We start from the raw sequence: 16,581 nt of genomic DNA, 5'->3' as shown, positions 1-16,581 counted from the left end.
CAATGATCAGCAACACGAAACATCTACCTTTAACTTTCGCTTTGAATACTACCTACTATACTACTATACTTACTCTTTATAGAAAAGTCGCGAGACAATAGTCATAGTCATAGTCGTATCATAGGAGAATGATATCTTCATTAACAAGAACCTTTTCAACAAAGTTGAATATTCAAAATGTCAACAAGGTTGCTGGAGTAGCTACCAATGGCACATCATCGTTGTCATCATACAGCAGATCATATATTACATCTACTTCATCCTTTACTTGTAAATCATATTTAAATAACAACAAAAATAACAATACTATCAGTATCAACAATAACCAACTATTAAATATTAAACCAACAACATCATATACATCTGTCAGAACGATCATAACACAGGCAAATGAAATTTCATTAAACAATTTGAGAGATAATCCAGGTGCAAACAAAAAGAGAATCAGATTAGGTAGAGGTATTGGTTCTGGTAGAGGTAAAACCTCTGGTAGAGGTCATGGTGGTCAAAAAGCAAGAGCTGGTCACAGTATGTATAAAAACAACAACAACAAATACAAAGTAGAGTAGTAGTATGTATGTATGTATACTTATATTTGTGTTGTTCTATAGATATTCCACGTGGATTCGAAGGTGGTCAAACACCATTGTTCAAAAAGATGAGAAAGTATGGTTTCTCAAACGCAACCTTTGCCAGAGAACTTAGTCCATTGAATCTCGCCAAATTGGATAAACTCATTAGCGAAGGACGTATTGACATTTCCATGCCAATCACAATGAAGACTTTATTCGACCAAAACGCTGTTGGTAGAATTAGACATGGTGTTAAAATATTGGCTCAAGTATGTTTGACTTTTGAATGATGATGATAATGATAATGATGATGGATGATTCAATAATACAATTCCCATTTGGATTATATATGGTATATGGAAAATTAATATTAATTTACTTTTATTTTATTTTATTTTAGGGATCAGAAACCTTTAAACATAAGATTAATATTGAAATGAGTGATTTCTCAGAGAGTGCTAGACAAGTGATCGAAGAGTTGGGAGGTACTGCTACCAATGTCTACTATGATCGTGTAGGTCTCAAGTTTTTGCTCAAGCCTGAAAAGTTTGATTTCACACCAAAGAGAGCTCGTGTTCCTCTAAAGTTAAAAGAAAAGTATCCAGATCATCCAACTGGTTACTTGGGTGCCTACTCTACCACTGGTTCTCCTCCAACTCCAAAAGAAGAATAAATAGACATAGATAGATATAGATATAGATATAGATTATAATTATGGTATTAGTAGTAGTGGACCAAAAGACAAAGAAGAAAGAAATGTTCATTTGGACAAACAACTATTTAAATAATATTAATAATAATAATAACTATAAAACCAATTCCTCTTTTTCTAAATAAACTTTAAATATTATTAATAATAACCTTTTCTATTTTTAATCATTTCTTTCTTCTTCTTGTTTTTCTTCTTTTCCTTCTAATTCTTTATCTTTTTCTTGAACCAATAAAATATATTCACCATTGAAACCAGGAATTGAGAAACTACTGTGATAGATTAACCCCAACTTTTCCAATACCTTTTTAGAGTTTATATTGTCAATATGAGTTGATCCTACGACATGGACATTTCTCTTTTTAGCGTATTCCATTACTTCTTTGGCAGCTTCATAACAATATCCCTTGGAACGATGACCAGTGATGAGTGAAAAGCCAATGTTGATCTCATCTTGTCTTATTACTTTTTGTGCTCGATTTACCAATCCAATCATCCCAATTGGCTCCAATGTTTCTTTGATTCTAACCAACCATAATCCAAACCCATCTCTTTTATATCCCAAGATTGGATTCTCATCTATCCATCTATGTGCTCCATTTAAATCATTTATACCTCTATTACCTATCCATCTAGAAATCATCGTAAATAAAAAGGTCAATGGGACTGAAGAGTCTAATCGCAACCAATATAAATATATTTACCTAGATACAATATCATCATTCCACAGTTTAAAGATAAATTCAACATCATCATGAGTTATTTCATTCAAGATTAATCTTGATGTTTCTATGATTGCTTCTTGAATAAATATTTCTTTGCTCTTTGTTGTTGTTGTTGTCATTGTTTCGATAACTGATTATAGATAATTGATTATTAATTATGTGAGAATGAAATGAAATGATAGTAGTAGTACACATTGTTTGTTGATTTACACGGCTCGTTAAAGAGTTTTAAGGGGGTTTGATACTTTGATAATATATTATTGGGCGTTTGGTGGTTATGAGAACAAACAAAAAAGATCAGAATCGATGATGAAAATATCTTTTCAGATTGTTTTTGATTCATTTTGGGATAGTCCAAGGAACCGACCGACAGACAGACAGATATTAGATATCGGACGTCCTTTAAATTACATGTGTGATTAATAAATAGGGATTGTTTAAATTTATTTGATTTGTTTATTGGGAAGGAGGTTGTGAAGGGACTGTTGGTGGAGCAGATTGTTGATACGATTGCATTGGTGGTTCTTGCATTTTCATTGAGGATGGTTTTTGTTGATGATTCAAGTTTGGTTCATTTTGTGGGAACAAGTTGGTTGGATGAGAGTTATCTTGATCAATGACACTGGTAGTGTCTTGGTTGTGACCCATCATTCCTTGTGCCTTTTCTTTTATGATTTCAGATGCTTGAGATGCCTTTTCCTTTGAGATGTGGTATCCTTCAACCAACTTTTCCTTGGCAATACCACCAAACTCTTTACTCTTTTCCAATCCCTTGTCTAGTGCAGGTGGAACAGTCTCTTGGAGATATTCAAAACTTGCACTTGCAACTTCCTTTGATTTCTCTAATGCTTGATGAAAGTAGTTCATAATTCCTGAACTGTTTCCTAATTAAATAAATTATTGTAACAAATAAAACAAATAATTAATTAAAATTTCAATATTTAATCATCACATTATTTATTTGATACTCTAAAGAGACAATAATAAAATGTTGTATGTACAAACCTGTTGGATTATTATTTTCTGCCATTTTTTATAAAAGTGTTGATTAAATAAATAAATATATTATAATATAATGTGTAATAGTATTATAATAATATTAAAAATAAAATAGAATAAAAATTAGTTGGTTGGTTGAGGTTGCTAGCTAGTGACATTAAAATTTAGTTTCTTGTTCATACATACATATTTAATGATAAAAACTATTCCTTCTAAATTAGGAATACTATAAAATATTTTTAGGAGAGTTTTACAAAATAGTATTTTATTTTTATTTTTTTGCACTCATGATTAATTTAGTATATTATATTACGTCATCACTATTTAAATAATATATTGCTATAGATAATTAATTATCTTTACACCCTTTTTTTTAAATATCTCTTTCTTTTCTCCTTTTTAATATTATAATGTTGATATCAATCAATCTTTTTCTTTCTCTCAAAAAAGTAATTATGAATCAAATGACAAAAACATATTATTTTAAAAAAAGAAATATTGTTTACTTTATTTTTTATTTTGGATTGTTAGTTGTTGATTGATGTTTGTTTACTTTGATTTTTTTGGTCTACCTCTACCTCTACCTTTGGCAGGAGCTTTCTTTGTACCGTCTTCTGTAGCATCCTTCTTTTCTTCATTGGATTCCTCTGAGGCTGGTTGGTCTTTGAGCAATTTTTCCTCTGGTTTGTCCTTGATTAATGGTTCGTCGACATAGAGAGTGTCCTTTGGAAGTGAGCATTTGACTGGATCTTCAGCTGGCTTGTCCTTGAGTGCCTTGGATGCTTCTTCAACACGCTTCTCTACTTGTTCCATCATAGAGTCGGCTTTTTTCTTCAAGTCGTCTCTAAACTCTGCAGATTTGAGCAAGGTTGCATTGACATTGTCTCCAATGGTGGTACTGATTTCCTTGGCCTTTTCAATGACTGGTTGAGCGGCAGACGAGACTGCAGCGACGGTGCTTGTAAATGCACCCTTGGTCGAATCGGCAGCTGAAGCAAGTGCTTCCTTGGTCTGCTCCAATACATGTTGACCACCCTCCATCATTTGCTTGGCAGCTTCATTAATGAATTGTTGTCCTTCCGATAATACTGGAACCTCTGATTTCATTTTTTTTAGTTCACTTTGTTTTCCAGCATCTCCAACAGAACATGTTTCATTTGGTCTTTTTCCTATAGATAAAGGAGATAGAGAGATAATAATAGAGAGAGTTAGAACTATATATATATACTGTAATATTTTATTATTATTAATTTTTGTAATACTTTACCAAATTCATTGGTGGAAAGGTTGGTTGTGGTGACTTCTTTATCTCCTGGATGTTGCATTTTATAATATTTGTTGGTATTATTACTTTATAAGAGTAAACTAAAAAAAAAAAAGAGAGAGTAATGAAAACCAACCAAAGACTGAGTGTTCAGATTCCTCGTCGCTTTCTTACTGTTTTAGATCTAAAACAGAAACAATTTGTATAGTAATGATTTTTAGGGTAGCTACGAATTATTTTAAAAATTGAAATTCAACTATTATCGTAATTAAAATTCACCATATTGCATAATAATAATATTATTATTATTAAACACTGCTGCTGCTTTGTTGCATGTGTGGGGGTGTTAAGAATAATATTATTTCACAACAAACACACTTGTATTTTTAAATTGAACTTCACAAACATAAATAATTTAATTTAAATTACACAGGTTCCGAAATTGGAAAGATTGTTCATCTTTTGGCACACACAACCAACAATATGCGGTGCTACACACACAAACATAATAGCTGCTGAGGGGTGTGTGAGTGACGATTATAAACAACGATTTAGTTTATGATCACATGAAAGTTTTTTTTTCCTTCCTTTCAAACTAGTTGTTTGTTTAATTGTGATAATTGATATCTTTGATTCTATTTGACATTGAACATTAAATTGTACCTTTTCATTTTTAGCATGCTGTACCAATTGAATTCGTTTTAAAAGATGGACATTAAAAACTAAAAGGTGGGAGGGGGTGACAAGTTTGAATCTTTAGTGATCTATTTTGTCCGGTACATGAGACGTTCGGACAAATAATAATAATGAGTGTGTTCGATTTTGTTGGTGGGGTGTGAGTGATAGGTCGTTTAGAAACGAGTCTGTCTGTCTGTCTGTTTGTTTGTCAGTCTGTCTACAACTACCCAATCTTTTGCAAAAGATATAATAAATAACCCAGTTGTTGGCAGATGATAGAATGGTTTTTGTTGGTTGATGTTGTTGTTGTTATTGTTGTTTCTTCACCTATTTAAACATATCGTTGTTAATGTACATTAAAATAATATTTTAATTACATTTCTCTTTAAAAGCATACAACAAGAGGTTGTTCAAGAAAATTAATTATCTTATTTATAAATATATATATTTTTCTTTTTTTCTTTCTTTGTACCAACCATCACATAATATTATATTTTTTTCAACAAAATGATGTATGGAAGAAGAGCAAAACAATTTTATGATGCATCTAGATTCTTTTTGTTTCCAGGTGTAATGCTGGCTGCATTTTTGCAAGTGTCTATATCGTACAGTCAGGGCACAATGATTGCCAACGATCCGGTGAAGCTGGCCAAGTTGGTGTTTGGGTGTTTGGCCATTTCGACATTGGGTCATTCGTTGTACTATTTCATAAACTCGTATGTTGACTTTATCTCTGGTGTCGACGACCCCAAGACATCACACGATCGTACACTTTTCGATAGTGTCAATGTAAACACTCTTTTCAAGTTTATGATGGTTGATGTTGTCGGTCTCACCGTCATCGCCTCCTATCTAGTAATGCAATGTACCGGCGAGTACGAATGGCTCAAGCCACTCTTTGTACTCTACCCAATCGGTGTAGTTGCCATCTCCATCTCCTACACTCATCTTAAATACATTGCTCTTGGCAATGTAAACTATTGCGTCTATGTCATCATGACCACCGCCGTCTATTACACCATCCTTACCAATGCTCTACCAGACAAGACCTTTTGGATCTTTAATGCCTTGACCTTTGTCTACTCGCAACTACCAATTCTAGGAAACTACCATCGTGATCTTGAAGAAGATGCCAAAGCCGGTATTAAAACAGTCCCAATTCTCTTGGGTAGATATAATTCTTGGATAATGTTAAGTTGTCTAATTATTACGTAAGTAAAGTCCAAAAAGTCATCATACACAGCCAAAAGAAATGTAAATTAATATTAACATCTCTCTCTCTCTCTCTCTCTCGCTTTCTCTCTATTTATAGTGGATATATGATTGTTTTACATCAATCATTCTATTACCAATGTTATGTTCTTTTAGCAAGTTTCATGACAATATTCGAGTTTAAGAGAGTGATGCTTAAAACATACAAAGGTGATCATACAGCATTAAACTATTATCTTGGTCGTGCCGGTTCATTTACCTATACATTGTATGGTTTGGCTCTTGTATATAATGGAAAGTTATAAAAATACTACAAAGAGAAATAAAGTAATGTGAGGTACAAGAGAGCAGTTTAACATCATCTATCTAAAAATAAAAATTTATTAGTATATTTTACCCTTAACAACAAGAAAGACACCTCAATAATTATTATTATTATTATGATGATTCATATGGTTGAATGAATAATAGTCATCTCATCTCTTCTTCTTCTTCTTCTTCCTCTATTACCACTGGTACTGATACAATAGTATTATTTAAATCACAAAAAGATGATCAACAAGATCCATATCTAATGGTAAGTACTTGTAGTATATATATACTATATATTTGGTATTAACATGTTATTTATATGATTACTATATAGTTGTTTAAAGAGAAAAGATTCAATGTAGAGTTTATACCTTTGCTAACTATAAAGTTAAATTGTAATGATCAACAAGTGTTGACAACATTAAAGAATATTAGTACTAGTACTGGTGATGAAAAGAATTATTATTATTCATCATTGGTTATTACTAGTTCAAATGCAATGCAGTCATTGATTAATATAGTTGAAAAGAATGATGATCATAACCTTTTATTATTGGATATATTAAGGTTGTTTAGAAATGGTATCTTTCTCGTTGGTGAATCATCTTTAAATTTATTAATCAAATATCTACAACAACAACAACAACTCAATACAAATAATAATAATAATAATAATGATGATGGTACATCAATCAACGAATTAAAAGAAATGATTATAGTCGAATCAAATGCAAATTTATTATCAAATAGAATTATAGAGAAACAACATAAATCAATTGACAACAATAATAATAATAATAGAGTATTATATTTATGTGGAAATATTCGAAGAGATGAATTACCATCAACTCTAAAATCAAATAATATCATTTTGGATGAATTGATTATTTACGAAAATACAACCAACAATAACAGTACTACTAGTAGTGGTGGCCAAGATGAAGAAGAAGATATGGTATTGACAAGATTAAACATGATAAAAGATAGAATTCAATGGATTGTATTTTTTAGTCCAAGTGGAGTAGACTATATTATAAATAATCATAAATCATTAATTCATTCCGAAAGTAACACCGGTTGTGCTAATATTAGAATAGCATCAATAGGACCAACTACAACAAAACATTTAAAAGAACAATATGAGATCACACCAAATATTACTTCATCCTCTCCCAATGCACAATCACTCCTCAATTCAATTTTGGAATATAATAATAATCAAAAATGATTATTTATTGGATGAATAAAGGTCAGGGTTGATACCTTTTCTTTTTGATTTATAAAACAAACTTTGGTTCTGGATCAGGATCTTCTTCTTTGGCAAGACTGACACATTCTGGTTGTTGTTGTTGTTGGTCTGGTTGTTGTCCAAGATGTTGTTGACCAAGTTGTTTTTGGAGTTGTTCAATTTGTGAATCCTTTTCTCTGACGATTGCTTGAGATTGAGATAGTTGATTTTTTAAATCGACAGTGTCCTTAAAGATGGTATCCAAGGCCATACCCAACACCAGTTGGCAATGCACTAAATGTTTGTAGACATAGAGTGGATTTAATTTAACTCCACAAATGACACATGTCGGCAAACAGTCTTCAATTCGTTTCATCACCACTTGAGTCTGTTGATCCATCTCTGCTTCTTCATATTGATCCAATCTCATACCAGATAAATTTGCATTATATGCATAATAACTCATATTGTAGGCCAATGTATTATAGTTATAATATATATCTATATATATATATTTATATTTATTATAGTATATTTATATATATATGATTGGTAATGCGTATATTAATATTTCACCTTCACATCTTGTTGTTTCTATAGACCAATTGAGTATCATTGGTTTATTAATTGAATGATCTGTCCTCCAACAAGTACAAACGAGGTAGTTGCGACTTGTTTGTCTAATTATTCAAAAAAAATGAAATAAATTCGATCGTACTACGAGAAAGGAGTTTTTTCGTTTAATATTAGTAGCTTTGTACATATATATATTCACATTCAATTAATATAGATCTTTAGAAAATGCCTTGTATTTATATTTGTGGTGGTATGTACATACATTGAATACTATAGTGAGTGAAACAAGAGACTAATAGATTCTTTTCTATCTACAATCAATTAGAATGTGGTTCTGAAAACGAAATCAAACCAAAGGAACCAATCAAATGTAAAGATTGTACCTACCGTATTATGTATAAGAAGAGAACTGATAAGAGTATGAACATAAATATAGATATAGATATAGATATAGATATCGACATAGATAGATATAGACAGATACAAAGTCTTGAGATTGATTAGATAACAAACAAAACTAACATTTACTTCTTTTCTATAGTGATTCAATTCGAAGCGAGATAGATAGATAACATAAACATAGGTAGATAACAAACAAGATACAGATTTAAAATAAACTCAAGATTAATATATATATATATACAAACGAAACATTCGGTCATATGAATATGAAAATGAACAATACTACAACAATATTTAGATAATATATAATTTAATAAGTTAAGGTAGGAATTTATTTATTTATAGTGTGTAAAGGTTTTTGACAGAGAGAAAGTTGTATCAAACTATTTTGATATACATTCGATTCGATTTGATTTAAACTTTCCATTGTTTTGATAATGGATCATTTGCCAATTCACGTAAAAAGTTGTAAAGACAAACTGGACAGGAAAGAGATACCCACTTTTGGTTGTATTCTTCAATGATATGATTGAGAGTGGTTGGAGACATGATTGATAGTTTTTGTACATCGGTTTGGAATTGTGGAAGAATGGAACTATAGTATCTACGTTTTGAAAAGAAATGATTACATGTAAATGCAAGATCCTTTTCAATGTAGGATTCATCGGCTGATCCTCCTCTCATCACAGATGAAGAGTTTGGAACTATAGCTGCAGTGGTAGGTGATGTAAACATATCCATTTGAAGTGATTGAATTTGAATCTTTGTACGTGATTGAATATCCTTTTGAAGATTCTCCTTGATATTGGTCAATAGTACCTTTTCAGATACCCTTTGATGATTTCTTTCCTTTTCTCCCAAATACTTCATCAATTGAAGATAATATTTAACAACATTTAAATAAAGTAATGGTGAGAAATTTAATACCAATGGATATGTATTATCAACCTTGTTACTATTACTGTTACTATTAAAAGTTGATAATATATTTGACAAGGGTAATGAAAAGTATTCCAAATTTGCCATGATATAATTTTCCAATTCTTCAATTGGCAATTGTTTCTCCTTCCAATAGTTTAATATCAACAATAACAATTCCTTTGAAATCTCTGATGCTTGTGTCTTTTGTTGTTGAATTTGTTGATGATCAAGTTCATTTTCTTTGGTTGTCTTGTTGTTAGATTGAGGTGGTAAGATTTCTTGAGCATTATTGATTGGTGGTGATAATCTATTAGATGGTGAAGTTGATGCATTAGATGAAGGTGAAGTTGATGGTTGTATTAAAGTTGATCCTCCTCCATTTGTTGATGTTGTTGCATTATTTGATTTTTGTTGTTGATTAAATGTTTCATTATTTCCATTCATATTAACAATATATTTATGAGCAAGTTGAAGTAGAGTATGAGTTTGTTTATCAGTATCCAAATTTCTTTGTTTCAATGATAATAGTCTACACTCTAGCGTTGATTTATAGTCTTCCAATACTTCATAGATCGTGGCTACAGCATCCCAATTGCCAAATTGTTTGGCCTTGTTGATCACTACAAATGGACGGTACCCATTGGCATTCTTTCTAAGTGTCTCTTCTAATCCTTCTTGAGTGTATCGGTTGTTTTTCTCGGTGAGTAGCATACTACTTGAGAGAGTAATAGTACTACCCGACTCGTCCACTATGAATTGATTTTGGTTCTTTTCACTGCTCAAAGAGACTCGTGTGGGTATCCAGGTGTCTTGGTTCTTACCGTTACCGATTTGACCGTGTGTACCGGCACCCCACATGTAGAGAGCACCATTCGAGGTGATGAGAGCGTTAAACTCTGCGCCACTGGCGAGATCAACCACATTGGCCGAATTGATCGATGGGATGATGGCAGGGTACGCCTTGTCGAGTGAGGGGGATCGTGGGTCACCTCCAATACCAAGTTTACCGTGTTCGCTGCTGCCGCAGATATATACATTGCCTCCGGTGTTCGAGTCACCCATTGGCTGTGTCAGAGTGGCCGTGTGGTAGAGACCGCAGACGACACGTTCGACACGTTTGTTGACAAACAACTCGACCAACTTGGGAACGAGCTCGTTCTTGTTGCTGCCCGTGCCAAGACACATGTGTTCACCCTGTCCCCAACAATACACAGAGTCGAGGTCGGTCGTGACGACCGTGTGGTACGGACCGCATGTAATACGCTTGATGTTCTTGCCCTTGAGACCCTGGATGAGCTTTGGATAGCGACACGACTCGGTCGACCCGTGTCCCAGCTGTCCCTTGGCATTTGCACCAAAACTGTAGACGTCTCCGTGTGACGTACGCAGTACTGAATGGCTGTGTCCGCAGAATATACCAGTCACACGTGTTGGTTGTCCAGCATGGTGAATGTCAGCAGTATTGACACGTGTTGGAATGGGTAAATGATGCTTGAGATCGTTCAACCCAAGTTGACCATGTTCATTTGATCCAAATGCAAACAAGTCTCCACCCGATCGCAGTACAAGTGTGTGCCAGTACCCCGTGGCAATGGAGCTAATCTTTTGTCCGGCAAACTCCTCTATTCTCTTGGGAAGATTGTGTGGAGTAGATACACCGTGACCAAGTTGACCGTATTTACCATTACCCCAAGAGTAAATGTGGAATGATCGGTCGATAACAACAGTATGCTCGCCACCCAACGACATCATCATGATGGGTGTCTGTTTGAGACTCTCTACACGCATTGGTGTAGATTGATGCTTGCCGGCGGCCAAACCATGTCCAAGTTGTCCACTCGTGTTGTTACCCCATGTAAACAGCTCACCATCCACGGTGATAACTGCTGCATGTTCCCAACCACACGACACTGATTTGGCATGTTTTTCATTGAATCGAAGTGCGGGCATTGGATGTACCAACAAGTCTTGATCAACCACATTATCCTCATCGTCCAAGTCATCGTCATCACTATTACTATTCTTGTCTTGTTGTTTTTGATTCTCCAACATCATTTTCTGACGTTGTAAATCTGCAAAGTTTTGATCACCATATTTTGATTTATAATGATTGAGTAGTAGCAGTAGAGATGTAAGATATAATTCAAAATACTCTTCATTTCTAACTGGAATTGATTCACTTGATCTACCTGGTAATGGTTCAACATCTGATGATATTGAATGATAATGTTCTAATCCAATTAAATTACCTGATGATGATTTTGGACTATTATTATTATTTAGATGTTGTTGTGATTGTTGTTGTTGTTGTTGATTTTGTTTTGAAATGGGTGATGTTGGAATACCATTTGGTGATGCTTGACTATTATTATTATTATTATTACTGTTATTGTTACTGTTATTATTATTTCCACTAGTTGATTGTTGTTGAGATAAATTAAATGGTTCAAAAGTAATTGGATCAAATAATGTAATGATATCAATTAATGTCTTTTCAGATACCATTGGTAAGAGGTAATAGAGACGTTTAAGGTAACGTGGTACATTGCCAAGATCTTCAAGAATCAATTTAACTTGGAAATCTGGTGGTAGACAATCAAATATCATACCATTTGAATTACTCTTTAATTCCTGACAATATTGACTTTGCAAGAATGAAATGTTTTGTGAATCCAAATGTAATCGATTGTTTTCCAATAAACTAGTCAATGCTTTGCCAACCAATTTTCTACTATGTGCCACAATGAAATAATAATCAATCAAACCATTAGACATTAGATTTTGTAACGCTACAATGACATCATAGTCAGTGTTGGTAGTTAGAAACACTGTAAACTCTGTCTCTAGTGATTTGAATTCCTCTCTCGACGACAACAATCTTTGTAGGTAACATTGGAATAGAATATTGGTCAATTTCTTTCTTTCATGTGCACTATATGCATCGGATCCATGTAAAACTGCTTTCAAATGTGTCATTATAATATCCATTCTACCAATTTCTAAAAATTTTAATACTAATTTACTTGTTTTAACTCCTGACAAATAATATAAACTAAACAAAAAGAAAATTAATAATTAATACACAAAATATTGATTAGATTTGACTTGTTTGTTTTGACATACTCTAAAGCTCTACCATATTGACTTTGTTCAAAAGCATGATCAGCAGCAGTTTCATAAAGACTTAGTAGATCCATTCTAAATGTTTTACCAAGTGCTTCACCATCGGTTTTTTCCAAATTCTTTGACAATAATTCAAAAAAGATTTCTTCTGGTGTTTTTTTGGCTCTCAATTCATAGACTGCATAATTGGTCCAAATATAACATGAAGGTAGAAAAGTTGATTGAATAGGTCCATTATTATTGTTATTATTGTTATTATATTGAGCCAATGAATTTGATAATGGTGATGAGGAAGATGATGAAAGTGACATATTTCCACCGCTACTACCATTTAATTTACCACTATTATTTAATGATGAAGATGAAGATGCTGTTGTATTTGTATTATTAATGTTATTAAAATTTGAAGGTGAAAGATGACCACTTCCATTTAACAAATCATTGGAAGAGACTGTGAGAGAATTTTTAATATCCAAAACAAACTCTCCTTGTGCCAATGAGAATGTTTGAATAATCGATTGATTCTTCATATATTTTGAATTGGATGCTGTACCAGACACGAGATTTGAAATGATCGATACATTCATACGTGCTTGATCATCGTGGTGATCAATCTCTGAGAGGAATGTAATGTTTTTGGTAAAGTAGAATTTAGTGGTCGTCTGTGGTAGTTGGTATACGAAAAGAGGGAATTTATCGAGATAGAGGTAATCATAAATCTCTAGCTTACTAGTAGACTTTATAAAACTTGTTACTACCAATCCATTCTCTTGTGATGATTGAGTTTCAATTGTACGATCACTCAATACACGATCACTTGAAAATAATGGTGTCACTAATTGATACGGTGATTGAATGGTTGCCAAACCACCACTACCTCCATTTTGGTTAATATTATTACTTTGATTTGTATTTGATCCATTTTGAGAATTTGAATTATTATTTCCACCACTAATAACCAATGTAATCGTTGCATTTGAAGATGATGATGAATTATTACCAAATGTCGATGTCACTATACTATCATATTGATGTTTAATTTTTTGTTCAATCAATAATTGATAATATCCATTTGTTTTTGTTGAAATGATTATAAACTAAAAGTATACAATAAACATCAATTAATTAATATCCAAAAATAAATTACTATTATTATTATTATTATTATTATTATTTCCTATTGTTTACATACAGTTTCATTACCAGCATTAATTAAATCAATTTTAGTAATTGGATGTTCAAATTTAACCTTTTTCTGTAATTCATTGGTTGATAGATTAACGAAAAAGATATGACCTGCTTGAGTTGAAATAATACCAAAATCTTCACTATTTGATGTTTTCCACCATATACAACTTGATCCTATTTGTCCTTTTGTTGATATAGGTGGAATAGTTACCATACTTTGAATGGTTTTTGTTTGTTGATTATTAGAATTATTATTGTTATTATTATTTCCTCCACCTCCAAGTGATCCCAATGAAACATTTTTAAATAATCTAGATGATGATACCCAACTTGATAATTTATCTGATTTTTCACTAATAATATTACAAAATTATAAATATATTAATATATATATATATTATATATATATATCTTTGATTGTTTGCGTTTAACATACATTGGTTGAGGAGTTTTTTCTTCCAAGACATTAATCTTTTTACACATCATAAAATAAATTGGTATTCTTACAAGTGATGTGTCATGTGAAAGGCATAAAAGCCATTGAGCAGTTGGATCAAATGACATGGCTACTATCTTTTTTAGTGGGTCACGATTCCATTGTATATATTTGTATTGTGGTACTTTACTTTGTCCAACATATCTAAATATTAAGTAATCTAAACAAAAAATAGACATATATTTAGTATATACTAAAGGTAGGTTGTTATTTGATTAATTTACCATTTGAACAAAACATTGCAAAAAATAAATGATCATCATAACCAGCTTGAGCTTCTAAAAGTACAGTTACACCTAATGGACCCATATCATTGGACAATAGACCACCAGATGTATTGAGAGATGAATCAACTGATGATGAAGATGTCATTGATCGGTCACTACGTGATGCACCTCTTCTACCACCACCAATACCGCTTGATCCACTTGGTAGTTGTTGTTCTTTGCTTTTACCTCCACCACCACCGGTAGTATTGATACAGAATAATTTGTTCATTGAATATAATTCATAGTTTTGTGTAAATGATCCTATACCATTACTACTGGCACCTCCACCACCTAGACCTCCACTACTATTTGATCCTTGTCCACCAGACATTGATGATGACGATGATGATGATTTGATAGGTGATGGTATACCATCATAGGTAGAAGTAAAGCTAGATGATGATAACATTCCAACATTACCACCACCACCTCTACCTACGTTGTTGTTGTTATTGTTAATATCCAATGCAGATGATTGTTGTGTTGATAATGACCCATATTGCTGTTGTTGTTGGTGTTGTTGTTGTTGCATTACAGAACCCAATGTACCAACTACAAATGATGATGATATAAATGAAGATGATGAATTATTACTATTATGATTATTATTATTATAGTTGTTACTAATATTAATATTAGAAGATGATGATGATCCACTAGTACTATTTCGAAGCATAACTGGTGGAGAATGGGTAAGGTTCATGATACCCATTTGCGAGAACCCTCCACCACCTTTTCTTTTCTCTGGTTGTTGTTGTTGGCTCATCTCTCCTCTCCTATGTCACACTCTCTTTATCCCTCTCTTCTCTTCTCTCTTATTCTATAAAGAGTAAAACTAATAATAATAATAAGAAGATATAAAAGACTGACTTCTGTGCGTGTGCGTGTGCGTGTGCGTGTGTATAAATAATCTAAACTAAACTAATCTCTAAATCATTAAAATAATCAGAGTTAAAACTCTTTCTTTGCTCTGCAGAGTAGAAGATTTTTTTAACACATTTGAAAAGTGAAATGAAATTTTCGAGGGACATTGCCTGAATGTAAATCATTCTATGTTAGTATATTATAATATTCTTTAGATACAAATATTATTTGTTTATTTATTTATTTATTTATTTAATGTTAAAACATTAGGTTTTTCTTCTTCTTCTTCGTCTTCTTGTTTAGTGGTCGTGTTGTTGTTCTTGTTGATGATAATGTAAGTAACAATTTTAGGGACATAACCTATTTTAGTTGCTCTAATAATTTGACAACCATGTTTTACGCAAACAGTGATACTTCTTTTTTTGATTGGTGATCGGAGATCATGATGAGTAATAATAGGACGGATAGTATAAAATTTGGGTAATGATAATCGGATATCTTTAATGGTATACCTAATTGAGCAAGTTCATTGTATGCTTCTAAATACCAATCATCTGTTGGTCTATGATCAACTATAATAATGATTGAATAACTGTATTGTAGACATTGAACTTGAATGTTGGTTGATAATATATCTTTTCTAATGAGGAAATAATAATCGTCCGATCCCAACTCTAAAAAATCTTTATGGCTCATTCCTTCCTTTGGAATTGACAATTTTTTTTGTAATGTATTATCACATGATATTATTATCTTTTGTTGTTCTTGTCTTTGGTATGGATGATAACTACTACTTCTACTGCAACTATATTGTTGGCGCCCACTAGTTGTTATTTTACCACTATCAATATCATTAATATAAATTAATTTACTATTCTTCTTCATTGTTGTATGTTTTAAATAAATTGGAAAATAAATAAATGTAATTCCAAATATATTTTTTTCTAAATTTGGGAAATACTTTAGTAATTTTTGAAATAGATTTTATATATTATATATTATAATTTGTAAAAGATGATAAAAGTTCCTACAAGAATGCTTGT

The 16,581-nt window shown here is 32.2% G+C and overlaps 10 protein-coding genes across 10 annotated transcripts; 3 read left to right on the top strand and 7 right to left on the bottom strand.

The window, feature by feature from the left end:
- Positions 1–128: 128 nt before the first annotated feature.
- On the top strand, positions 129–1,245 carry mrpl15 (ribosomal protein L15; the record flags this gene model as incomplete). Its single annotated transcript, XM_004357543.1, has 3 exons — positions 129–528; positions 612–841; positions 973–1,245. 3 exons carry the CDS (start codon positions 129–131, stop codon positions 1,243–1,245), a joined length of 903 nt encoding a protein of 300 aa, XP_004357600.1.
- Positions 1,246–1,444: 199 nt separating this feature from the next.
- On the bottom strand, positions 1,445–2,125 carry DFA_02115 (uncharacterized protein; the record flags this gene model as incomplete). The annotated part of the gene is made up of 2 exons (XM_004357542.1): positions 1,445–1,913; positions 1,986–2,125. The coding sequence occupies 2 exons, from the start codon at positions 2,123–2,125 to the stop codon at positions 1,445–1,447; spliced, it is 609 nt and encodes a 202-aa protein (XP_004357599.1).
- Positions 2,126–2,462: 337 nt separating this feature from the next.
- Positions 2,463–2,873, bottom strand: DFA_02114 (uncharacterized protein; the record flags this gene model as incomplete). The annotated part of the gene is made up of 1 exon (XM_004357541.1): positions 2,463–2,873. One exon carries the CDS (start codon positions 2,871–2,873, stop codon positions 2,463–2,465), a length of 411 nt encoding a protein of 136 aa, XP_004357598.1.
- A 90-nt stretch (positions 2,874–2,963) lies between these two features.
- On the bottom strand, positions 2,964–4,330 carry DFA_02113 (uncharacterized protein; the record flags this gene model as incomplete). The annotated part of the gene is made up of 4 exons (XM_004357540.1): positions 2,964–2,975; positions 3,192–3,231; positions 3,559–4,174; positions 4,234–4,330. The coding sequence occupies 4 exons, from the start codon at positions 4,328–4,330 to the stop codon at positions 2,964–2,966; spliced, it is 765 nt and encodes a 254-aa protein (XP_004357597.1).
- A 1,124-nt stretch (positions 4,331–5,454) lies between these two features.
- On the top strand, positions 5,455–7,699 carry DFA_02112 (uncharacterized protein; the record flags this gene model as incomplete). Its single annotated transcript, XM_004357539.1, has 4 exons — positions 5,455–6,158; positions 6,260–6,427; positions 6,631–6,736; positions 6,806–7,699. 4 exons carry the CDS (start codon positions 5,455–5,457, stop codon positions 7,697–7,699), a joined length of 1,872 nt encoding a protein of 623 aa, XP_004357596.1.
- Positions 7,700–7,748: 49 nt separating this feature from the next.
- Positions 7,749–8,165, bottom strand: DFA_02111 (uncharacterized protein; the record flags this gene model as incomplete). The annotated part of the gene is made up of 1 exon (XM_004357538.1): positions 7,749–8,165. The coding sequence occupies one exon, from the start codon at positions 8,163–8,165 to the stop codon at positions 7,749–7,751; it is 417 nt and encodes a 138-aa protein (XP_004357595.1).
- A 335-nt stretch (positions 8,166–8,500) lies between these two features.
- On the top strand, positions 8,501–8,779 carry rpb12 (RNA polymerase; the record flags this gene model as incomplete). The annotated part of the gene is made up of 2 exons (XM_004357537.1): positions 8,501–8,525; positions 8,601–8,779. 2 exons carry the CDS (start codon positions 8,501–8,503, stop codon positions 8,777–8,779), a joined length of 204 nt encoding a protein of 67 aa, XP_004357594.1.
- A 312-nt stretch (positions 8,780–9,091) lies between these two features.
- On the bottom strand, positions 9,092–15,440 carry DFA_02109 (regulator of chromosome condensation domain-containing protein; the record flags this gene model as incomplete). The annotated part of the gene is made up of 6 exons (XM_004357536.1): positions 9,092–12,597; positions 12,622–12,650; positions 12,722–13,818; positions 13,914–14,262; positions 14,346–14,565; positions 14,630–15,440. The coding sequence occupies 6 exons, from the start codon at positions 15,438–15,440 to the stop codon at positions 9,092–9,094; spliced, it is 6,012 nt and encodes a 2,003-aa protein (XP_004357593.1).
- Positions 15,441–15,585: 145 nt separating this feature from the next.
- On the bottom strand, positions 15,586–15,723 carry DFA_02108 (uncharacterized protein; the record flags this gene model as incomplete). The annotated part of the gene is made up of 1 exon (XM_004357535.1): positions 15,586–15,723. The coding sequence occupies one exon, from the start codon at positions 15,721–15,723 to the stop codon at positions 15,586–15,588; it is 138 nt and encodes a 45-aa protein (XP_004357592.1).
- Positions 15,724–15,782: 59 nt separating this feature from the next.
- DFA_02107 (uncharacterized protein) lies at positions 15,783–16,423 on the bottom strand (the record flags this gene model as incomplete). Its single annotated transcript, XM_004357534.1, has 2 exons — positions 15,783–15,912; positions 15,939–16,423. The coding sequence occupies 2 exons, from the start codon at positions 16,421–16,423 to the stop codon at positions 15,783–15,785; spliced, it is 615 nt and encodes a 204-aa protein (XP_004357591.1).
- Positions 16,424–16,581: the final 158 nt, after the last annotated feature.

The sequence above is a fragment of the Cavenderia fasciculata genome, assembly GCF_000203815.1.
Source record: "Cavenderia fasciculata unplaced genomic scaffold Scf_Dfasci-G-b-126g04.f1-5, whole genome shotgun sequence".
Classification (NCBI taxonomy): domain Eukaryota; phylum Evosea; class Eumycetozoa; order Acytosteliales; family Cavenderiaceae; genus Cavenderia; species Cavenderia fasciculata.
This window is presented reverse-complemented; position numbering and strand designations above follow the sequence as displayed.